The sequence below is a fragment of the Jaculus jaculus genome, chromosome 11, assembly GCF_020740685.1.
Source record: "Jaculus jaculus isolate mJacJac1 chromosome 11, mJacJac1.mat.Y.cur, whole genome shotgun sequence".
In the NCBI taxonomy this organism is placed as follows: Eukaryota; Metazoa; Chordata; class Mammalia; order Rodentia; family Dipodidae; genus Jaculus; species Jaculus jaculus.
The window spans coordinates 28597219-28622425 of record NC_059112.1 but is presented as its reverse complement, the minus strand read 5'-3'; the positions used below and the strand labels follow the sequence as shown (position 1 = coordinate 28622425).

Below are 25207 nucleotides of genomic sequence, written 5' to 3'. Positions count from 1 at the left end.
GTTGCCTAGGTGATTCTAAATCTAGCCAAGTTGACAGTGATAATGAATGACAATCCTTTCCCTGATTCTTTGTAATCTGTCCTCCATAGGAGTGCAGAGTTGCCTTCATGACACCAGACATGGCACACTGGACTGGGATGAAGGCTCAGTGTGTAAAGCACTTCTCTGTAAGTGTGAAGACCTGAGTTCAGATCCTCAGCAGTCCTGTAGCAATATAGGAGGTAGAGACAGGAGAATCCCCAATTCATAGGCCAAATAGGCTGGAAAACTCAGTGATGAACAATGAGAAACAAGGTAGAAGATGAGGATTGATATCTCAGGTTGTATTTTGACCAACCTCTGTGCACACACAATGGCATATGCATATTCACATCCCCACACATGAACACACACACATATGTGTGCATGCACACACACACACATACACACACACACACATGGAAAACACAAAAGGAAAAGCTCATGCCTCTGCTCTGGACCCTATACTCACTGTCCCCATTTTCTTCAGAGGGCCAGTTATATTCATCTACAAGAAATACTTTCCAAGACCCCCATAGGGTGCCTGAAATCATATATACTACTATATCCTAAGTATATTTTCCCCATACATTCCTATGATAAAGTTTCCTTTATAAAAAAAGACAAATAAGGCATGGTAAAATGTTAACAATATAACAATAATATAACAGCAATTATTATTATGATTATAATATACTATAGCAAAAATTCCTTAAATCTTAAACATTGTTTACTTTTAGAAGATTCTATTTAATATTTTCAGGCCACAGTTGAACATGTAGAAATGAGCCCACAAAAGAAAACAAAACCCTGACAAAGGGTAGCTACTGCCACAGTCCCTGAATCTTCTATTCTCCTCAGCCCTCAGCCCACAGTGATCTTGTTCCTTCTTCTGGTATACAATACACAGACTTCTGTTTTATATCTTTAAGTCAGTGATTCCTCTTTCCTGAAATTTCCTTCTAATTCTACCTGCACGACAGTACCTTGACTTCCTTGATGTCTTTGCTCAAACTTCACCTTTGCTCTAAAGCCTTCTCTGGGCCTATTCAATAGGTAATGTACTTGTATCCCATAACTTGATACTTTACATCCTCCTTAATCTGTGCTGGCTTTGTTTCCCTCTAAAACACTGGCATAAGCCCACCCACAGCAAGAATGTCAGTTCCATGACAACCAGGGGGCACTACCCAAGCATAAGTACACAGAATGGTTGTTGGCATATGTTGGATGCTGAATAAATGTTGAATTAATGTGTTTAGAAATAGAGCTTGTATTTTAACTGCTAAAAATGAGAGGAGGAAAAGTAAGAAGAGCCAAGAAAGGAAGCAAATTAACATCAGTGGATGAAAAGAACTGGTGGTGTGTGCTCTGAGGTGAGTGGTCAGGGAAGACCAAGCAATGGAGGTAAATGCTAGGCTGATGACCAACCAGTGATCAGAAGCCACTCTGTCTCTGTGGCCTAGACTACATCTGATAGATTGAGGGGAAACAGCAAATGTCTAGACTCTGTGATGGGCAGAAACTTCAAGATAATGATTTGAAGGGAGGTTCTCATGACCAGTGTGCTCATGATGGCTAGGGAGTGAGTATGAAGTCTGACAGATTTGGGTGGTCTTGGCGGTACCTGAGGATCAAGATGGTCTTCAGAAAATGACCACATCAGGGCTGGAGAGATGTATCAGCGGTTAAGGTGCTTGCCTGCAAAGCCAAAGGACCTTGGTTTGATTCCCCAGGACCCATGTAAGCCAGATGCACAAGGGGTTGCCTGCATCTGGAGTTTGTTTGCAGTGGCTGGAAGCCCTGGTGCACCCATTCTCTCTCTCTTCCTCTCTCTCTTTCTCTCTCTCTTTTTGTCTCTCAAATAAATAAATAAATGAAAATTTAAAAAAAGCAAATGACCACATCAGCAATATATGTGAAAATAGTTGACTTCAAAGAACAATAGTTTCCCAATTAATTCTAAACTGTGCTTTCAACTGGCCCCTTTAAGAAATGTTCAAGAAAATTTAATTCATATTGAACATATTTTTAACTTAGAAGAAAGAAAACAAGATTCACAAAAGAACTTAAGAGTTTTAAATGGAATGAAGTGAGAAGAATGTTTCTTGTATGTGTTCATGCTTCTGAAATCAGGTCACATGGGTTATTTCTATCAGTAGAAGCTGTGACTGCCATTTAATTTTCCCACCTGCTTGGGGATTTTACCCCAAAGGAAGGAAGGGTCCAGATCTCATGGCTGGAGTCTATCTGAGGCTACAGTTTCCCAATAATACCTAAACTGCAAACTTACAAAAGTCATCTGTTGACCCAAGTTTTACCGAGAAGACTGAACTTCCTTAAAAAAAATTTAACTCATGACATGCCATCATGCCACTTCTAGTGAAAAAGATGTGACTGCATCAACATTTATTTTTTCACCACATTAAACAGTGCGCTGTCAGAGGAAGCATGCCAATGTAGACACTGGTGCAGTAGTCCTTTCTTCAGAGCTATCACTGCCTCAACTGTCTGGACTCTCATTACCATCTCAGTCCTCTGCTATGAATGATTTTAAAATGCAATTTTCCTAAACAACATGAAATACAAAAGGAATCTTAGCTAAATAAATGAGAAGGTTCAGAGATGTAAGAAATGCTCGTAATCACAGCCAAGCAAGCTCTATTTTACACTTTACAGCTGTTGACTTTACAAAATGATTTTAGGGTTCAAAGAATAAAGGAATGTGGGCTAGGGAGATGGCATAGCAGTTAAAGGCACATTTTTTTCATAGCCTGCATGACTTGGTTTGCTTCCCCAGTACCCATGCACAGCCAGATGCACAAAGTGGCTTGTGCGTCTGGAGCTTGTTTGTAGTGGCAAGAGGCCCTGGTACTCCCATACTATTCACTCACTTTCTTTCTCTCAAATAAACAAACTAAATATATATTTTTAAATGAAATGTTTTAATCTGTTGTTGGCCAATAAGAAAAAAAAATTAGGAAAAGCATACATACTTTGAATACTCTGTAAGCAAAATTGGGGGCATTTTGGTTTTGTTGTTCTCTGCAGGAAAATTGAACTTATGGTAATTAAATTTTTTCTTTTTTTAATTTTTTTTTGCATATTTTATTTATTTGAGTGACAGACAGAGAGAGAAAGAGGGAGAGAGAGACAGAATGGGCACACCAAGGCCTCCAGCCACTGCAAACAAGCTCCAGATGCATGTGCCCCTCTGTGCATCTAGCTAACATGGGTCCTGAGGAATCGAGCCTTGAACTGGGATCCATAGGCTTCACAGGCAAGCACTTAACTACTAAGCCATATCTCCAGCCCACAATTTATTTTTGTTTATTACTTGGTGCCATGTATTCTGCTCTAGAATTAATTTCAGTAACATGCCTGTTGCTTTGTCTCACCCTTTGTCAATCATAGAATAAGTTCACTGATGTTTTGGTAAGTAGACATATTAAATTTAAAATATTGTATTTAAGAGAGAGAGAAAGGGGGGAGAATAGAGACAGAGAGATAATGAGCATGCTAGAGTCTCTAGCCACAGCAAATGAACTCCAGATGCATGCACCACCTTGTGCATCTGGCTTTATGTGGGTACTGGGGAATCAAACTTAGGTCCTTTGGCTTTGCTGGCAAGCACTATAACCACTAAGCAATCTCTCCAGACCCATATTAATTTTTTTTAAACATATGCAAGGTTTTCAAGCTTTTTCTCCTGTTGTCTTAATTCTGATACTACCTGCTGCTCCCGTGACATACTTCTTGCCTACAGTCCCACTTGCCTATGAGCCTTGCAAATGATCTTGAGAGAAAATCACAGCGGTGCCCATGCCAGTAACAGACACGGGACAGAGACAGGCTAAACTGATTTAATCAGAAACAGGATCTCGTGTTCAGTTTCGGAAAGTGCTTTGCCCACCAGTTTAATCAGAACTTCTTATCCTCTCCTTCCTCTTCACCCTGCCCTGCTTTATTTTTCTTCTCTTCCCTCTTCCTCTCTTTTCTTTCCTTCCCCTTTCTGTCTGCCCTCTGTCCTCTTCTCTTTCTTCCTCCATTAGTTTCTGTCCTTAGTAGCAAAGATTTCTCTGCTCTGAGGGCAGAATAAATTAACCAGAACTGTACACTTCTTTTTTTCTGTGACATTCAAGGATTCTGTATTTTCTTTAAGTTTAAAAAAAAATTATTTCTTTATTTGACAGAGAGACAAGAAGGGAGGAAGGAGAGAATGGGACCCAAACCAGAGACACAGTGTTTGAGTAAACAAATAAATCACTTATTTACTGATATTCCTAGAATGAGTATTCAATTGAGGACCAATAAGTAGCTTTCTAATTTATAAATTTATATAATTTGTATAATTATAAATTTATAAATTTCATCCTACAAGTAATAATAAGCCATTGGAAAATTTAATCAGGAGGGGAAACAATATCAAATTTTGTTTGTAATATTATAATGGCCTATGAGAATGAACTAGAGATGATGAACTTATCAACAGTAAGTTAAATGGCTGATGAAATAGCTCACAGATGAGCTAGTGGTGGCCTGAAGTAATTATTACAGTAAGAATGGCAAGAGGAGAACAGAGCAAAGAAAGATTTAGGGGTGGGATAAACGGATTTGGTGTCATGGGGATGGGGTTGGAAGGGCACTGGGAAACAGGAAGCTGTAGAAAGGGGTTTTCTAGCATCGGGTCTGAGCTACCGTCTCATGATCATTGCAGTGTTGTGTTGATTTCAAAGTGTTGTTCAGACTTACATCTCTCTCCATCCCTTTGGGTATTGCTCCATGGAGGAGACAGTTGATATAATTAGTTTTCCTTTTGAAGAGCTACCATTCAGACTGTTTCTGTTTATAGCCACCTTCCATACAACAGAAAGCATAGGTTTTTTTTTTTTTTTTTTCTTGAAAGTTAATACAATTTTTTTTTTCACTCTTCAACCAAGACGTCTCAATGACCATGGTCTATTCATGTATTGAAGCCAACCCCACCCACCTTGGCATAGAGAGCTCTGCACAGCCCCACATTTAACCACCATACCCTTCTCACACCATGTCACCCCAACTAAAGTACTTTGCTCCATTTCCCCTGAATTATCTCCTGTCCATTATGGCTGCCTCAGGTTCTTCCCACAGCTGCTCTCAAGACAGCAGCAACTTGAGAAAAAGCTTTTGATTTCCCATGCAGAATTATAGAAATTCAGTTATAGATACGGCACAGTAACAGAAAACAAAGCACTCTGAACAGTCACTAATGTATGACATGCTGTAATTTTAATTTATATAAATAGGTAAGGAAAGTAATATATGGTATTTACTGTCATCCCCAGTAGTAAGTACAAAGTACATATACATATTAACTGACTTTCTGAAGAGGTGGTTTTTGTTAAAATAGAGGGATAGAAAAGTTTTCCCCAAGGAAAAATAGAAAATTTGTTGGTACCCAAGTTGGTCTTATTCTGATAGCGGTACACCTGACCATGATACTCTATTGTCATCTTGGGTGAATGAATGAGTTTCTTAGGGCTAGAAGCATATTGTATTTGATCTTGAAATCTGCTCTAGCATGCATTCAGTAATGTTTTGCTGCATTGTTTAATGAATAAAAACATGCCTTCTGGTGAATTTCATAAAGCAGTTAGAGTAAATTCTTAATAAATGACAAAAATTTCACCTGATTTCCCCCCCCCCCCACTCATCCAGCTATCAATTACTTGTAGGAGAAACCTTTTATGTCTTCAAGGGAAAAGTTATTACTGGGACGCCTTACACTAGGGCAAACCCTGGAATAGGCATTTATGTGTCTAGGCCTTTCTGGTAAAGTCCATGTCATTATTGCTGCAAGAAAGGCTATAAGCCTAGAAAAAAAAAAAAAACCAGAAAATAAAAATAAACCCAGAAAATAAAAATAATCTGCCAGAATATTCTAGAAAGAATTATGCTTAGAAATCCTAGAATATTCTAGAAAGAATTATGATGGTCACCTTGACAGAGCTTGTGGGTTAACAAAACCTGGAAGGAGTAAAATATAGAAAGTGAAAAGACAGGGCTATGGTAGAGCCAGTGCAAATCCTGACATTATTGTGTATCTCTTTGATTTCTTGAGCAGCCTTGATAAATAGACTGCACCTACCACATCACTTCATTCATGGGTCAAGAGCAGATAATTTATGCAGGAATTACTTGGGCTTTCAAACAAAATTTTTAAGAATGTATTAAAAATAGTGAGCATCTATGGAGCACTTACATGACTTAAGTGATTTATAAACTTGTGTGGCATATCTTATGCTCTTCTCACGTGTTAGATAATAAAAGAAACAAAAGCCAACAAATTAGGAATCAGATTGATCTATTCTAGTCTGCTGGTGATATTTCTTGACATATCTTCAACTCACCTTTTTGAAAAAATCAGTTAATATACACAAGCGCTTGGCTATTTTCAAGTACTTCATATGTATTTGCTAAATTATTCAGATTCTTGCTCACTTTACATCTGCAGTCATTAATGGATAGACTTTATCTCACTGTCCTGGTTCCTCAGATTCTTTTTCTGAAAAAACGAGATCTGCTCAGCGTGGATCTGAAGCTGTTTACCTTTGTGATAAAGTTCACCAAGAACTGAGAGATCTATTAATCCCTTCCTCTTCAAGAAAACAATCAGATTGATGTCTCAAATAAGTGAATAAATTTCTGAAAAAATGAAAAAGCAATCATAAATTAAGCTGCATAAAAAGTGTGAATAGGGGGCTGGAGAGTTGGCTTAGCAGTTAAGGCACTTACCTGCAAAGCCAAAGGACCCAGGTTTGATTCCCCAGGACCCACATAAGCCAGATGTACAAGGTGGCACATCTGTCTGGAGTTCATTTAACGTGGCTGGAGGCTCTGGCCCACTCTAATTTAAATAAATAAATAAAATATTTAAAAAGAAAAGTCAAAGTCATAACAACACCTAAGCATTACACTTGGCTTGTGCATCTCTGTGACTCTCTATTGAATTCTTGATTTGCATCCTTTAGGCTACTTCTACCACAGTGTCCTGGAGTCCTCCTATCCTGTACTCCTGAGGGACACAGTATGGCAATCTAGAATGTTCAGAGACAGTTGGGAAGGGTACTTGTATATTTTGTTGAAACTAAGCCTTGGAATAGAGCTTGGGATGGTGGTTACCTGTGTATCAGAAATTTCTCTGCTCCTGCATCAGAAGCAGACATACTACATCCTCTTAGCTTGGAAGGCTTAGTTGAGTATGAACATCCTGCAGCGTTTTTTTCTGATCTGCTAAGGCAGACGCAGGCCTTCATTTGCACAGCAGACAGGCCAGCCATGTCTGTAACAGGATAGCTTCAGCTCTAGAAACATTCTTCTCTCTTTAATTGAAGTTTTAAATAGACCCAGGTTTTAGGACTAGATTTCCTGGCTTAGGTTGATCCCAGTTTTCTTATTTTTGGCTGATGATATCACTCAGAAGCTCTAAAATTGTTATCTCCAAAGTTTTTAAAGCTAAAATTATTTTCCATGCATGTTTACACTGAATGATGTCACTACCAGGAAATTAGCTTCATTATCATATTTGCTGTCAAATTTTGGAATTACAGGAAGTTTATTCATTTATTTTTTAGGACAATACATATATTAACTTTAGATTAAAAATAGGTTCACATGGTGACAAAGTTGTTCTCTTTTTAGCCCTTTCTTGTGATCGTGTGAATAGGCCTCAAGTTAGTGGTAAAATGTTTTCACATCTAACACTTACAAAACTCCCTTCCTAACAGAGAATTCCTTCAGATTCAGAAATATTGGCTGGCAATGGAATTTAACAACACTGTATTGTTTTAATTGCATTTATTTTTAGCTTTTCTTTGTGTTTATACAAGTGAAGTTCCTTTTAAGACTGTGTTAACTCAGGCAACAAATAGGCCTTTAAAAGAAATAATATTAAGTAATTATTGGTAATATTTTGAGCACTTCATTTACATTATGCCCTGGTTTGTTATATTATATAATGCAGTGCCTTGTTTTAGTGTCACTATGAAACAGACATTATTACCCTTTTCTTCTAAAGTGAGGAAACTGGAACAAAGATATCTTGTTCATTCAAGGTCACAACTAAATAAGTACTGTGGTCAATAGTTGGGCTCTTTACCTCCTACTAATACTGACTCCAAGCCCAGAGTAGAGGAGACACTGACATGGATAAGTGGAAAATCCTCATTATATTCACTTTACATGCAAATGTTAACTTACTGTTATAAATATGGGACTTAGACACTTAGAGACACTAGCTTAAATGTTATATCTGTCAATTAGGCTGTATATTTTTGGTGAGATTTTTTTATCTCCCTAAATCTATTCCCTCCCTCTGTAAAGTTTGCATAATAAACAGTTCAGGAGAAATATGCATATAACTGCATTGTACTGCCAAGGTTACATTCTATACTGCTTTAAAAGCAGTTACTAGTGCATGGTAACTAATCAAAATAAGTAGGTGATTTTGCTACCTGAAAACACTATTGTCTGTTAAATTGGGGTTTAAAATAGATCTAGGTTTTAGGACTAGTTTTGCAACATCCTAGCTGTGTTTCCTTAGAGAAGTTACATCTGTGAAATAAAGGTGATGATACATCAAGCCTTTGGAATGATAATGTCATCATGTATGTGATGACACTCAACACTGAGATAAGCTCTTATTTATTTGGTAGTTATGTTGGATTCATAAATACAGCTCATGAATTTATATTGCCATCAATTTTATACAAGCTTATTTCTTTGGTCAATATCACATGTAGCTTCTTATAATGTAAAACTATTTAGAAATCTTTGTGAGCCATATATTTTAAAACTCAGAGTACAGTTTACAGTTATGGTGCAATAAATGTGCTCAAGTTGAGCCAGTGCCAACTATTATTGAAGAATCTTCTGTACAAAATAGAGAGAGTACAGCAAGCAGTGAAAGCCAGGGCTTACTTAGGGCACCTTGAATGCTTCTGGTGAAATACGTGTTAAGAATATCAAGGAACATATTAACTATTTATATTTTCCCCAACTGTTGTAATCTCATTATATTCACTTGTTTATATTCTAATAATAATAAAAAAAAAACTATTACCTAGAAAAATTTGTGGTAAGTACATGGAGGTGGGAAGAATGTGGGGAAATGCTATATGAAGGCATTGTTGCTACATTATAATAATTACCTATGACAAGATCTTCAGGTTTAAGTGCCCTAAGGCAAATGGCATAGATAATAACAACATTGTGAGATTTTTGTTAGTGTTGTTGGTTTATGAAACTTAGGCAAAAAGCTGCAGTACATCCAAAAAGATGGTGCTAAAGATATCAGGGAGTACTTAGTACATCACCAAATATGGTTGGCTCTGCAGGGGAAGCTCCAAGACTGGGAAAGAGTAGAAATTAAATTAGACAGACTTTACCTTTTACTATTCAAACACTTCATTCAAATAACAGTACAGTCATGGTGGCTTTGAAATTAGTGACCACACAAGGTATAGTTTAAAATAGGATATTGCTCTAGAACTCAAGGATAGCTTTTTATTTCATTATTTCTGATTAGCATTTAAAAACATTATAAAATAATGGGCTGGAGAGATGGCTTAGCAGTGAAGCACTTGCCTATGAAGCCTGAGGACCCCAGTTCGAGGCTCAACTCCCCAGGACCCACGTTAGCCAGATGCATAAGGGCGTGCACATGTCTGGAGTTCGTCTGCAGTGGCTGGAGGCCCTGGCATGCCTATTCTCTCTCTCTCTCTCTCTCTCTCTCTCTATATATATATATATGTATATATATATATATATGTGTGTGTGTGTGTGTGTGTGTGTGTCTTTCTCTCTTTCTGTTCTCAAATAAATAAAAAATAAACAAAAAAATTTTTAAAAATATTATAAAATAATAGAAAGGACTTTAGTTCTCTTGAATTTTTTATTTCTTCTAAATGTCTTTTGCTGATTCTGTGTTCTTTACTCTGTATAGCATGAAAAATTAGTCAAGCGTCCACAGAGTACCAAAAGAATTTCTACAGACCCTGTAGGTAAGGACCATTTGCTCTGTTCTCATTGAGGTAGGTTTTTTCTTTTTTAGTTTAATATATGTGTAAATCCTTTTACAGAATGGAGTGACTTTTAAGTTAATCCATTAAGTATAATAGTGTATCAATCAATGGACTTTTCTCAGGAAGTCATGCAAACATAAGTCAAAGATGCATATAATTTAATTTATATTGAACTCTACCAGAAATATGTCCTTTATTAAGTACTATTTTGCACAGATAATGAGCAATTTCTCACTTTGCTAAATGGACTACCATTTGACACTTGCAAATAAATTCCAATTTTTTAAGCTGCATTTTAAGCAGCTGAAACCAATATTTGAGGGCAATAGGCTTGAAAAAAAGGTATGTATTACTTTCAAATCATAGAGAAAACATCTAATAGTGTATAAATTAAAATGTTGTTATTGTAAAAATGATGAAAACTTCCAGGTAGGATTGACACTTTTGTTCTACTTAGCTCTTAATGTAATTTATTTTGTGATGTTAATATATATTAGTGCAAAATTATGCTCTTCAGATGTATTGGTAAGTATGTTTTCACAACTGTCAGGCCCTTCATGCGTAGCATGAGTGTCCATCAGATGGTACTCTTATGTATTTGGGAGGAAAATGCAGAGGCAGAAGTAAAATAGGAAGAAACTTCAGTGCTAGATTTTATCTGACAGTTAATTTTTTTTTTTATAAAAAGAGAACAAGTGATACAGAAAACACAATAGCTGCACTAGATGAAAACTCAGCAAGTTGAACCATGTCAACTTTGTAAGAACTTGGTGTTTAAATAAAAATGCAATTTCTACCATCGTCACCAGTCATACGTTTTGACCCGTGTTGTCAAAGCTTTGTAGGAAGGATGAGGGCACATTGGATTACACATTTTCAGTAGTATCCTAGTAATGAAACCTCATGTTTAGATCACATAACCACCTTTCAAAATATCTATTAACAGACGACTAACAAGGTCAAGATTGGAGGCAAAACTTCTGTTAGTTATAGAGGAGACCCAAGTGAGTCAAAACTGATAACAAGAATATGGGTTGGAACGCTGATACAGGCGTTACTCCAGCCAAGACACGAGGTCATTGTGGCACTTCCCATCCCTATGACAAAATGCCTGAAATAATTAACCTTAAAGGGGACAAGAGGCTTATTTTGGCTGGTGACAGGTTCATAGGTTTCAGTCCATGGTCACACATCCCTGTTGCCATGACTTTTTGGCAGTTGGGAAAGCAAGTAGCAGAGGAGTAATGCTGTTCACCTCATGTAAGTGGGGAACAGAAAAAGCAAGAAGAGTGCAGAATCCTAATGCCTGCTGCAAGAGCAAACTCCCGATATCCTAATTTTCTCCCGTTCCTTCAAGATTCCATCATCTCCAAGTAACACTGTAAACTGATAAGCCTTTGGGGGATATTCAAGACCCAAACTCTTGCAAGCATGGTGTAGATAAGAGTCATTAAGGCTAGAAAGTAGAAGGATTTTAGATGCTTAAGCATGAGACTATGCAGACCACAGGGAGGACCAAGTAGGCTTTGAGAAATTTGAATAATGTTGCATGTTTAGAGTATTCTGAGCCACTACATTCACAAAGAAAGCAAAGCCCTTAAAGCAAAGATGTAAGTAGTAAAAAAAAAAAAAAAAAAAAAAGAAAAGGAGGAGTTGTGGTCAGATAGCACAGTAGCTTGACATAGTGACAGAATCAAGAAACAAGACATGATGAGGTTTGAGAGAAGCCCAGCCTTAGCAGGTACTCATGGTGGAGGAAACTGAGGTGGACATGGAGGAAAAACAGCGAAAAACGCAGTGGAGGATGGAACCCAGCAAACAGCAGAGGGAGACTGTGGAAGAAAGTGATTGTGCAATGTAAACTAGGTGTCAGGAACTCAGGGAGGATGGCTTTGAGTAAAGTAGGAAAACACATTGGCTGAGTAAAACCAAACATGGGAGAAAAGACATTGGTCACTGTTATGGAAAAATTTTAAATTGAGATTAGAAAATAAGATTTTTAAGCAGATTTGTCAACTACTAAGGGCTGAAGTAGCGTAATGTTCATGGGCTACATGCAACATATTTTCCAAGCTTTGGGCAGCCCAAGTAGTTAGAAAAGCAGAACTGAGTTGGGCAAGTTAAAAACCAACGAAGCTAAAGAGAACAACACATCACTGATGTATAGAACTGATTCTTGTGGAGCAATACTGCTGTAGAGGCATGAGAGACTGCAGGGGTGAGTGACTTACTGGGGAAACACCCAAGGAACTGGCCTGTTAGTAATGGGCAAAGAGAACATTATGCTGGAAAGGGGAGCGGGGCGGGGTAGGAGCTTGGGTGTTTAGGACGACATGACAGCAATAAGGCTGAGAAACCGCCTATAGAGGTTAATCATTCTGGCTCACATTGAAACATTAGAATTAGAATGACAGAGACGGAGCTCAGTGGTAAAGTGATTGCCTAACATATATAAAGCCCTGGGCTTCGTTGTCAGGGGGAAAAAAAGGAAAGAAAAGAAACAGGAGGGTTGGATCAAACAGGAGTCAGTTTCTAACTGGTTTGGTGACCCAAGACAGGCTATTGGGGTTGATGCGATTAAGGATCCACGTGGTCAGAAGAGTGAATGCCCCTCTGTAGGGCAGCCAAGGAAGCTTCCTGTTGACCCTGGGAGAAGGATGGTGGGGGTGGGGAAAGCAGGGCTCCCTCTACATTGTGATGTAAAGCAATCGTCAAAATGAGTAAATCAGTACATGACGGCGGGGGAGGGGGTTAGTTAGCTTGTCAGCCAGAATGTATTAGTCCCTTTTTGTAAATAATCTACAAAGGAATGTGGCTTTCTAGCATAACATTTAGAGTTCAGTTTATGTAAGTCAGCAAAAGGTAGGCATATGTGAGTAGTAGGGAGAACGTGGCTATGGTATAGGATGAGGCTGTTGCGTGGAAGTGGACGAATAGCAGGCAAAGGGCTGTACAGGGAGTAATGGATGGTGAGCATGCTGGACAGTGAGATGTCTGCAGGTCTAAGTGGTGCGGAGACATAGTGGAGTGGCTGGTTTCAAGAACCTTCCATAAGAAATCATGCCATTTGTGTATATGTGTGTAGTTATGCCTGTGTGGTAACTGACTAGCTGCTGGTGTAATTCATGCATTATATTAGTAGTAATAAAGAGATAAATTTGGGGCTGGAGAGATGGCTCAGTGATTAAGGTGCTTGACTGCAAAGCCAAAGGACCCAGGTTTGATTCCCCAGGACCCACATAAATGAGATGCAAAAAGTGGCGCATGCATCTGGAGCTCCCTTGCAGTGGCTGGAGACTCTGGCATGCCCATTCTCTATCTGCCTCTCCCTCTCTCTCTCTCAAATAAAAAAAAAATGTTTTAAATAGAGATACATCAGATCAGAGAGATGACTCAGGGGCTAAATGGGTTTGCTTGCAAAGCCTGGTGGCCAGAGTTTAATTCCCCAGTACACACATAAAGCCAGATGCATAAAACAAACAGTGCATGTACCTGGAGTTTATTCTGTTACACCTCTGTCTCTCTCTCCCTCTCTCTCTCTGTGTCACCTTGCAAATAAATGAATATATTTTTTAAAAGATTTAAGAGACACATTTTTTGTTGGTGTGCATGTAGTGTGTGTGTGTGTGTGTGTGTGTGTGTGTGTGTGCGGTGTTTATATATGTGTGCACAGATGCACCTGTGTCACTTTCTCAGCTGCGGAGGCCAGAGGAAGATGCTAGGTGTCCTGCACATTCTGCTTATTTCTCTAAAAAGGACTGTCCCACTAAACCCAAATTTCCAGTATTTCTGTTAGACTGGCAGAACAGGAATCCCCTGTGATCCTCCTGGCCCTGTCCTCCTCAGTGCTGGGATGACAAGCATAGGCCAGCTTTGTTTGTATGAGTGCTGGGACAAGAACTCAGGTCCTCCTGCTTGAACAGTGAGCGCGTTACCCACGCAGCCATCTCCCCAGCTCCCACAATGAGCAGATAATAGTTTTTGTCCCTGCAGTGGGTACAGGGCTACTCCAATAGCATCTGAGGACCAGAACAGCAGCATCCACCAGGAGCTTGTTAAAAATACCAAGTGTCACTCCCCACCCTAGTCCCCATGTAAGGACAGATCCTAGAATCCCTCTTAACAAGCCATCTTGGTTCCCAGGGACATTGCTAAGCCTTTGCAGCAGGGTCACCCCCAGACTATGAGCTCAGCCTTGGGCAGGGATTCAAACTGTCTCTGCTGTATTCTCCATGACTCAGAGACCACCCCTGAGAACAGGTAGATTCCAGGCAGACCGGTGAATAGAGTTGCGTCAGCACATGCCTTGAGCAGCGCGCCCAAGGTGAATGGTGTTTCCCGTACCCGCAGAGGCGCTCTGGGACAACTTGCTGCGCTGGCTGGCCGAGGAGCTCTCCGAAGAGGGCGCCGAAGTCCTGGCGGCGTCCCTCCCTCTGCGTCGGAGCACAGTGCAGCTCATCAAACTCAAGCACCCGGAGGACCTGACCCAGCAGATCCACGAACTGCTTTGCTTCTGGAAGAGAACGCTCCCGACTTCCACCGACAAGCTTCGCCTCCTGGCTCGCCATCTCCGCAAGATGGGCAGGAGTGATCTTGCAGAAGAACTGAGATTCAAGTGGGAGAATAAGGTGTTCAGCGAGCCTCAGCCCTGGTTTGACGTGGCCGCAGAGTAATAGCTAGCTTGCCTGTTCTTTGGCCCTGGGGAAAAGAAGGATTTTAAAAAATTGTTTCTATTGATTTTTTTTTTCCCCAAGAGGTTTCCAAATAAGATAGTTTTATCTGAGTCTATTTGATAAATGTGCTATTGAAAATTAATGGACACGAGGAAGTGTTAGACAGCCCAAGGCATTCCTGGTTTTCCGTGCCTTTCCAGGCTAAGTGACAGGTAACCAAGAGTACCTTGATGTCAACTTAGCTTAACAGCGTTTGCAAGAGCTCCCTCCCTTTACATTTCAGAAGTCAGTGCTGTTGTCTAAGAGTGAAGCATAGATATGATAGACAGAATTGCTTCATTTTTTTTTTTTTAATTGTCGTCTACATAAAATCAAACTGGCTGCTCATGACTGCAAGCAACCAGTTTCAGTGACGTGGCTGCACTGGTCCTGGCCCTGGCTCACAGCTAGCAATATGAAATACAGCTAGCTCATGCTAGGTGACGGCAGTTCACTTTAAAGAGGCCAAAAACCTTGAAATAAATTAGAACTAGAAAAACACTTCAGCCACTTACTGCCACAAGCTTTTCTTTCATGACAAGGTAACTTGGAATTGGGGAATTTAAATGTCTTGTTATTAGTGAAATGAGGCAGTGCAGAGAAAATGAAGTGTAAGTGAGGTAATTGAGGACCTCTTTCACCTACTTTTTTAAAAAAGTGCATTTTACTCAGCTAAGAGAGACCTTTCCACATAAGCTCTATATGCGTGTCATTGAAAACCAAAGCCTTCAATCTCCAGTGCTTGTGATCTCCGAGGCTCTGGAAAACCTATTTTAGCACCCCAAGGCATTTTAATAGAAGTGAGACATTGAGTTCATTTCACCGACTTATTAATGCAAACCCAACATGTTCTTGGCTTGCAACCAAGGTAGGTATTAGCTTCAATAATTTTTATAGCACTATTGTATTGAAATTTTTTCATGCATGTGCAACATTATATCTAGATTATAATATCCTCTTATTATCTTCTTTTGTCCCCAATCCTCATGTCCCTTCCACATAAACCCCTTCCACTCCAACTAGTTCTTTTCCTTGTTTGAGTCAGTTTTTCTTAACAGTTTTCTTTGCTGTATGGAAGTTTTTTGGTCCCATTTGTTGATTATTGGCCTTCTTTTCTAAGCAACTGGAGTTCTATTTGGAAAGTCCTTTCGTGGGCTTATATCTTGAAATGTTTCCCTTGCTTTTTCCTTGATCAATTTTAGAGTTTTAGGTCTTACATGAAGGCCTGACCAATTTGGAATTCACACTTCTGCATGGGGAGAGATAAGGATTTAATTTCATTCTCCATGCTACAGATAATCTACTTTCCCAGCCTCATTTTATAAAAAGGCTGTTTTGTTTTTCAATATTTTTGCCATTTTTGTTCAAAAATCAAAGCTGTAGCTGTATGGGTTTATATCTGGATGGTCTATTCTGTTTCATTGATCTACATGCTGTTTTTGTTACTATGGATCTGTAACGTACCTTGAAAGCTGGTATGGTGATACCTCCAACCTCAGTATTTTCTCTGAAGATCTCTTTGGCTATCTGAAGAATTTTGTGGTTCCCAGTGAATTTTAAGATTAACTTTTATATGATCACAACCCCCATTCTTAACCACACTCCTTTAGCCTTCCTCTACTATACCCCCTTCCTTCATCACCTGTGATAACATGTTGATGGACCCAATATTTGGCCAGTAGCAACAGACACTGTAAGGTCATGAAAGCAACAGACACTTGTGTCCTGAAAACAGTGTTCTAAAGCATTCCTCTCCATCCACTTGCTCTTACATCCTTTCCACCTCTTCTGCAACATCACAAGTCTTGGTGGGTATGATAAACATGCATTATTTGGTGTCATCTATTAGATACCAAGAAGCTAATGAAATTATTTGAAAATAGCCCTTAAATTTAAAAATAATATTTCTTCTACAGATTAACCAAGGAGTTCTGTATCTATTTGATTGTGTATTGAAAAAGAAAATTTCCAAAAATATTTTTCAAAAAATGTATATTTTGTTATTCAACATTTTTATTATTACATGCCAGCAAAAGGTACAGTATGTGTGTCTTCATGTGTTCTTGGAATAAATAAAACAGTAAAATATTTGTTGTTTTTCTGACTGCAGTAAGAAAAGAAAATCTGGGGGTGAGAAGCTGGGGAGATTCTCCAGTGGATAAAGCGCTGGTTATGCAAGCATGTAAAAGCAAGAAGCTGTCATGAGTTTCTGCAGTTCTAGGACCCTCATGCCCACAGTAATAAGGGAGGCAGACACAGGACAATTTCCTGGAAATGGGGACCAGGTAGTCTGGAAAACTCTGCAGTAAACAATGAGAGCCCCTGCCTTACACAAGGTAGAAGACAAGAACTTATGGGAAGAAGTCACCCACTGACCTCTACACACATGTCATGTCTTGTGTAGGCCCACACTAACACAAATGGACATGAATACACCCATACACACCATGTGTTGGTTTGATTCGGGGTCCCCCATAAACTTAGGTGTTCTGAGTGCTAGGTTCTCAGCTGATCGATATTTGGGAATTAATGCCTCCTGGAGGGAGTGTATTGTTGGGGGTGGGCTTGTGGGTGTTACAGCCAGTTTCCCCATGCCAGTGTTAGGCACACTCTCCTGTGGCTATTATCAACTTATGTTGGCCAGGGGGTGATGTCCACCCTCTGTGCATGCCATCACTTTCCCTGCCATCATGGAGCTTCCTCTTGAGTCTGTAAGCCAAAAAATAAATCTCTTTCTCCCAGAAGCTGCTCTTGGTTTGGTGATTTCTACCAGCAGTGTGAACCAGATTGTAATAGTAAAGTGGCCGAGGAGTGGGATTGCTGCAAGACACCTGACTGTGTGGCTTTGGCCTTTTGGAGCTGATCTTCAAGAGGAATGTGGGAAGATTTGAAACCTTGGCCTAAGAGATGCCTTGCAGTGCTGTAAGTACAGCTTGATGGACTATTCTGGTCTGAGCTGCAAGACCTGAATGCAGTAAGATCTATGGACTGTGAGGTTTGGCTTATGAGGGTGAGAAAGAGCTTTGCTTGGATTGGGCTGGCAGTTTGTGTGAGAAGCTTGCTGTTATGCCCGTGCCCTGAGAAGTTGTGCAGGGTTACTTTGTGTAGAAATGAACTAGTGTGAGCAGAGGGATATGGCACAGAAAGAAAAATCTTTGGGTGACTGTTTCCCATTCAGCTGCAACTGAAAGATTACAACCTTTGAGACTGGGCTAGCTGACCTGTGCTGGGGTAACAGGAAGAACGTTGATTCTTTTGAAGGGGCCTGAGTGCTCAAGGAGTGTCCTGTTCTTCAAAGTCTGCTTTATTCCCCTCCCCACTGGATTAACAAATTGGCACCCTACCTGGTATTGTGGAGTATAAGAAATGCAGGAAAGGGAGGGTCACTGAGTTTTCAACATGGTCTTGTGTTTTGGAAATGGCCATGGGACGTGTGAACCAGGTTGCTGGATGCCTGCATGGAGACCTAATGGAGTCATGAGGATGAACTGGGGGTTGCAGTGGAGACCCAGTGGAGATTCCTGGACCACGAGATGGCTGCCAAGGAGAGCTGCCGGCCCTGATGAAGTTTTCCAGGACTGTGAGTAGCCTAGCTGGAAGGGCGGGAATTGGAATGCCAGAGACTTGTTGCTCATTAGAATTATAAGACTTGGAGATTTGTCACTGGCTTTAGCTGTTGGACTTGAAGCTATAGAGTTTGATGTTTGCTCTGGTTGTTTTAAATCTTGTATAGGTTGAATGTTTCTTTGCTATGCCCAATGCCATCTTTTGCAGTATGAATGTTTATTCTGTGACATTATGGGTTTTTTGAGGCGATTTTTTGGTGTTATGGCTCAGTTAAAAGATCTTGGACTGTGGGAATGTATGCACATTATTGGAATTAATAAAAACTATGGTTAAAGTTAGATGAATGCATTGCATTTTATATCATGTATGGTTATCAGTTTTGGGGGGTCAGGGGCAGAATGTGTTGGTTTAATTCAGGTATCCCCCATAAACTCAGGTGTTATGAATGCTAGGTTCCAGCTGATGAATATTTGGGAATTAATGCCTCCTGGAGGGAGTGTAATGTTCGGGGTGGGCTTATGGGTGTTATAGCCAGTGTCTGGCACACTCTTCTTTTGCTGTTGTCCACCTTATATTGGCCAGGGTGTGATGCCCACCGTCTGCTCATGCCATCACTTTCCCCTGCCATTGTGGAGCTTTCCCTTGAGCCTGTAAGCCAAAATAAACCTCCTTTCTCCACAAGCTGCTTTTGGTTGGGTGATTTCTACCAGCAATGTGAACCAGACTGCAACATGCCACATACATGCACACCTAAAAGAAAACAAAATCTTATTCTCCTCTTACTTTGTCAGTAGAGATTACTATTGTGAACATTGGTGTATTTTCTTCCAGTGGTTCTTTTACAAGTAAATATTTTTTATATTTATATACATATATAAACACACTCATATATGTGCCATGCACACACCAGAATACAGACATCTCTTAATATGCATGGTATTGCTTGTTCATCTTCTTACACACACACACACACACACACACACACACACACACATATAGGTATGTATATATACACTCACACATGCAAACACATACATCCTTACCACACATACCTCTCACAAATATTTAACATTTAAACATTACACATATAAACAGTACACATACAATTTACCTCATGGACTCACCCGAATACATTGATTCACCTACATAACCAATCATACTCAGATGTAGTCTCAAGTTCACTTGGAAATCTTCACATAGAATCCGACATATCCACGCTGTCATTGCATATACACATAAACTCAACATCCATATTACCAGAAACACACACACAATTGTATCATTTGTATACCTTTGCCTGCATACCTGTGTTCTCACACACTCCCTTTTTGACACCCCATTCTTACCCCACACTTTTCTCACACACACTTATATAAATATTTTCATAATAAAACATATCTTTCACACACTCTGATACACTTTTTCAAGAATTAAAATTTTCAAATTTTAGCCGGGCGTGGTGGTGCACGCCTTTAATCCCAGCACTCGGGAGGCAGAGGTAGGAGGATCCCCATGAGTTCGAGGCCACCCTGAGACTACGTAGTGAATTCCAGGTCAGCCTGGGCTAGAGTGAGACCCTACCTCAAAAAAAAAAAACCCCAAAAAAGCAAAAAAACCAAAACTTTCAAATATAATTGTCACAATAAAACCACACAAGACATAGAAAGAAAATCACAAGATCCTCTCTCCAGTGTTCCCTCTCTGTTAGGTAATCTGAGGAACCATCGTGACCTGTGGGGACATGTTGCTTCTCTTCTGTTGGGAACCTGCACCGAAACCCTCATCAGCTGTGTGAGCTTGTCGCTGCCTGATGCGCTGACCTGCGTGGATCAAATCATTAATGTCTGGCTCCTTAGTGTGGCTAAGGGAAACCCCAGGAGGAGACTGGCAGGAGGAAGGGTGAGTTGCCTATGTTCCTCTGTCTGTGTCTTGCAAGTGTGTGTCTCTCCCTCACCTCCAGGTCACTGCTCCTCTCCAGGAGATCTCTCCTGCTCTGGGTTTGGTAACTGCTCTTCCTCTTGTTTCTTCAGACCTAGAGCTAGTGCAAGCTTTCTTGTGTGGAGAAGCTGCAATCTCCCTTTTGGGGCTTGTGGCAGCCCGCCTCCCCATTTTAAGATAAAGCTTCTTTAATTCTTCTATGATGAGCATATCATGTGTTTCTTACAGAACTCCAGGCTGACACATCTCTCCACTCCTTCCCCAGGGTCTTAGTAACTTATATGTGTAATATATGTTTTTCCAGAATGGAAGTCATGTTTTGTGCACAGTTTAAAATATTATGGTCTGATTTGTGAGTATTGTTCAATGCCTTTACATATTTGAATAGCTGCATGATAGCTCACATAGACATATCAAATTAATTTTAGAAAATTTCTTTATTTAATATTTTATTTTTATTTTTTTGACAGAGAAAGAGACAGATGGAGAGAGAGAGAGGGAGAGACACTGCCAATGAACTGCAGATGTGTGTGCCCCCTTGTGCATCTGGCTAAAGCAGGTCTTGGGGAATAGAACCTGGGTCCTTTGGCTTTGCAGGCAAACGCCTTAACTGCTAAGCCAACACTGCAGCTCAGAAAACTTCTTTTAAAATAGGATAAATTGGTTAATATCCTTTTATGTTTGGCTTTTTTTCCTCTCTTTTGTTTTTTATTAAGTAGAAGTGTTGTATAGACACATCATATGTTGGTACCATCATGTTCCTCCTCCCTGTCCCCACTCCAGTGAGGACCCTCCTTAATGGGATTGCTGGCATTCACTACGGAGTTGTGGTTATGAGAGCAGCGCTCAGTCATTGTGTGTGGATGTGTGTGTGGGGGGGAGGGGGAGGTGGGGGACAATGTCTTTGAATATTCCCTCCTATCCTGTGGCTCTTACATTCTTTCTGGCCCCACTTCAACAAAATTTTGGCTCAGAGTAGACTTCATTACTACCCCTGCCCCGCCCCCCAAGATTCTCAGGAGCTTTAGTTATTTCAGCTTTGATGTGTTTTCAGTTAGGAGGATGATGTAGTTTACTCTTGAAGTGTCCTCAGTGATTGCTCCCTTTTATGTTCACCTTGATTAGGCTTCTGATGGCAATGGAGCCTGTCTCCTGAGAAGGGAGGAGCCCAGGAGGCTCTGGAGGGGTCCCGAGGACCTGGTGAAGGGGCTTGTTGGTGGGTGGGTCGCGGTGTGGGACTGCGTGGTCAGGTGGCCCAAGGGGACAGGGAGTGGGGGGCGGGGGAATGGGACAAAGCACATTGTTGTTGCAGCAGGGCCGGGCAGCGGGGAGAATGGGATTGCGGTCCTGCGGTGCTGAGGGGTGAGGGATGGGGCCGCAGGGTCCTGCGACACAGCAGGGTGGGGGACGGGACTATTGTGGTCAGGTGACATGGGGGGGTGGGAGGTGGTCCCGGTGGTGATGAGAAGGAGGAAAACCAAGGGACCGAGAGGGGACTGCTAGCCTGCTGGCTTGGGTCCAGGTAGACTGCAGCAAGTGCAGAGGACCTAGTCTGCGCGCTGCATCCGCTGGGATGGAGATGCTGGTGTCAGAAATCCCAGGGAGGGAGGGGGGAATGCTAGCCTGCTGGCTTGGGCCGTGTAGACTGCAGGAAGTGCAGAGGACCTGGTCCAAAAAGACGTGGCTGGGCTGGAGGTCTTGCTAGGCAGTGGGGAAACCCAGGGGGGGAAGTGGGAAGTAGCCTGGCGGCCTACGCGCAGGTAGCCTGTGGGTAGTGCAGGAGGAGCCTGGTGGTGTGCGTCTGGGAGGCTGGGACTGTGTCTAGGACAGGTGCTTGAGGGTTTGGGGGACTGGTGTGCTACCCTAGAACGTGGGAATCAGTAGATCCCCGCTTCGCTCCTCTGCACTCTCCCACTGGAGGTCTGCTAAAATCTGCACATCCGAAAATCCTCAAAGATCTTGCCTTTCCTTCCCAGCAAGGTGAAGTGTGATTAGGCAGACACCATCTTGACTGGAAGTCTGAGATGAGTTTCTTGAAGGCAGCAGATAGAAGGGTCCATTTTTTTTTGATCTACCCTGTTAACGTGTGTCTTTTTATGGGTGAGTTAAGTCCATAAAGATTTAGAGTTTTATAGCTGTGAGGTCTGACTTCATCCCTGCCACGCTGGAGGGTTTATGGGCTCTGGTCTTTTCTTGGGTTTGTTCATTTTCAGGCCTGTTTTAGTTTTGGTTATCATGGTCATCCTTTTGTAGGCTCTTGAGGTCTGTTGTTTAACTCTTCTGCGTGGAATGTTTCCTGCAGTATTCTCTATACGTTTGTCTCTGTGTTTGTATAATCATAGAAATGGCTTTTGCCATGGAACATTTTCCTTCTTCCATATATTATGAGGGATACTTTGGCTGGGTACAGTAGTTTGGGTTGGAAGTTTGAGTTTTTCAGTAACTTATTTTATTTTATTTATTATTTGAGAGACAGAGAGAGAGAGAAAGAGGTAGATAAAGAGAATGAGAATGGGTAAGTCAGGGCCTTCAGCTGCTGCAAACAAACTCCACATGCACCACCTTGTGCATCTGGTTTATGTGGGACCTGGGAAATTGAACCTGGGTCCTTCAGCTCTATAGGCAAGTGTCTTAACCACTAAGCCGTCTCTCCAGCCCAGAAATTTGAGTTTTTTCCAGACCCTTCTGGCTTTGATGGGTTTCACTAAACAATCTGAGTTAACTCTGATGGGGTTGACTTTGTATGTATTGACTTGTTTGTCTCTTGTTGTTTTTAGCACTCTCTTTGTTTTCAATGTTTAGAGTTTTAACTGTGATGTGCCTTGGAGAGCTTCTTCTTTAGTCCTGTCTGTTTGGTGTTCTGTGAGCCTCTTCTACTTATCTAGATGGTTATCTCTTTAGTGAGACTGGGAAATTTTTCTTTAATAATCTTGTTGAATATATTCTTTATGCCTTTGGCCTGGATTTCTACCCCTTGTGGTACACCCATAATCTGGATGTTTGGTCATTTTAGGGTCATATTCTCTTCACATGATGTTTTGAACTTGTCAAAGTTTTTGGACTCCTGAACAATTTCATTTGTCTTGTCTTCCAAGTTGGAGGTGCTCTCCTTGACATATGTGACTCTGCTCTCTAGGACTTCTGTAGAAGCTATTCAAAGCTCTATTATTATTATCTGTTGTGTTTTCCACATTGCGTCTATTTATTTTTTGAGGTCCAATTTCACATCAAGGTTTGATTTTTCTTGATGCTTCTTGGAGTTCACTCTTGCCTTTGATCATGTCTTCACCTAAGCTCACTAAACTTATTTTTGAGATCCTTTATTTGCTGACTCACCTTGAATGCATTTATATCTCTTTTCAGGTCTCTGGGTTTCTTCCATTAAGTTAAGTCTACTGCCAAAAGCTGTGTGCATTTGATTTATGCATTTGTTGGTTTTTTGATGGTTTGCTTGCAGTTCGGCAATTATCTTGGTCATGATCACATAGTTTATTATGTTTTCATTTTGGAGTTCTCTTTCTGTTGTCTCCTTTATGTTTTTATTGGAGACTTCCATTGTGAGATTAGGCAATTTTGGTGGCGATCTCTCGGTTTGTTTTGTGTAGTTTGTGTTTTTTGTGTGAGTGTATGTATCTGTGTGTGTGTGTGTGTGTGCATGCGCGCACACGCGCGTGTGTTGTGGTCTACCCATCTCTGGGGTAAAAGTCTTACGTGCAGCAATTTGTTTTTGCTTTTGTAAGATATTCCATATACATTAAAATGCTCCTATTCGATTGTAGGTAGCCATAAGTACAGATTCCATTTCAAGGTTATCAGGCACATTGCTGCTCTGAAAATTCTTTCCATACTTCTTAGCAAACATGCATATTTCTTTCTCTCAGGTACACAGGGAAGAGGGGAGTAATAGGTTATCATAACTGACTTAACCTTATATATTCAGGACTATATCAAATTGAGTTTTGGCCATTATCACTTAAGCATTTGTTTTATGTCAGAGAAGGGTAAGAATAATTGCTTTCACTAAGGAAAATCCCTTGCCAACATCATTCTACTGATGTATCAGCACTCGTTTTATTTTTTTTAATTTTTATTAGCATTTTCCATGATTATAAAAAAATCCCGTGTTAATTCCCTCCCTCCTCCCAGCACTCGGTTTTACAAATGAAATAATTCTAACATTTTATTTTTCCAACTAATAAAACCTATGGTGTTGCTTTGGAGTTACCTTGATTAAATAATTATATGCCTGGAGTGAAAATTCTTGTTTAGAACAATTAACTATTCTTAATGTAGGTGAATAACACATATTAAAATATCATTTTTCTCAAGGCTTTTAAAGTGAGCCAGACACATTTTAAGTAAGGTGTGTATATTTTGTGCATATTAAAAAAATTCCAGTTTCCATGATAGCTACATTTTGTGAAAAAGATCTATTTTCTTCAGTAATTTTAGTAAGATGTTATTAATATTTTGAGTGTCACATTATCATCTAACCTGAACTGACTTGTGAGTTGCAGGCCACGCTGCATTGCCGGCTTCCCTTCAGAGCACTCCTATCAAGTAGGATCAGCCACACCCTTTCCACACAGCTCAGTGTACATACAGGGCGGGGGGTAGGGGAGGAAGCGAGCATGATGAGGATCACTGTTTGAATGAAAGTTGGGCTTGAAGTAGGGCATGATAGAAAACAGGCAGCATTAAGTTAAGTGAAATTTAGAACATTTCCAGTCCGGAAGCTCTGACTTACACTTTCCATCTGCTACAAGTGTTTTCAAGAAATGGTAAGTGGGGTCTGTTCAGAGGGCTTCTGAGGAGCCCAGGGCTGTGCTACAGGATGGGATGTTGATCTAAAGTGCAGCTCAGGCTACTTGAAGGTAGAGCAGCAGTTGTGCAAGGGAAGAAGGAAATACT

At 40.5% G+C, this 25207-nt stretch overlaps 1 protein-coding gene across 1 annotated transcript in view; it reads left to right on the top strand.

The window, feature by feature from the left end:
• Nucleotides 1-14752, top strand: part of Dthd1 (death domain containing 1) — a 68263-nt gene extending 53511 nt beyond the window's left edge. Inside the window, exons 9-10 of the mRNA XM_045130342.1 lie at nt 10001-10058; nt 14430-14752. Of these exons, the coding sequence (XP_044986277.1) occupies nt 10001-10058; nt 14430-14752 (381 nt within the window). The remainder of the gene's footprint in view (nt 1-10000; nt 10059-14429) is intronic.
• Nucleotides 14753-25207: the final 10455 nt, after the last annotated feature.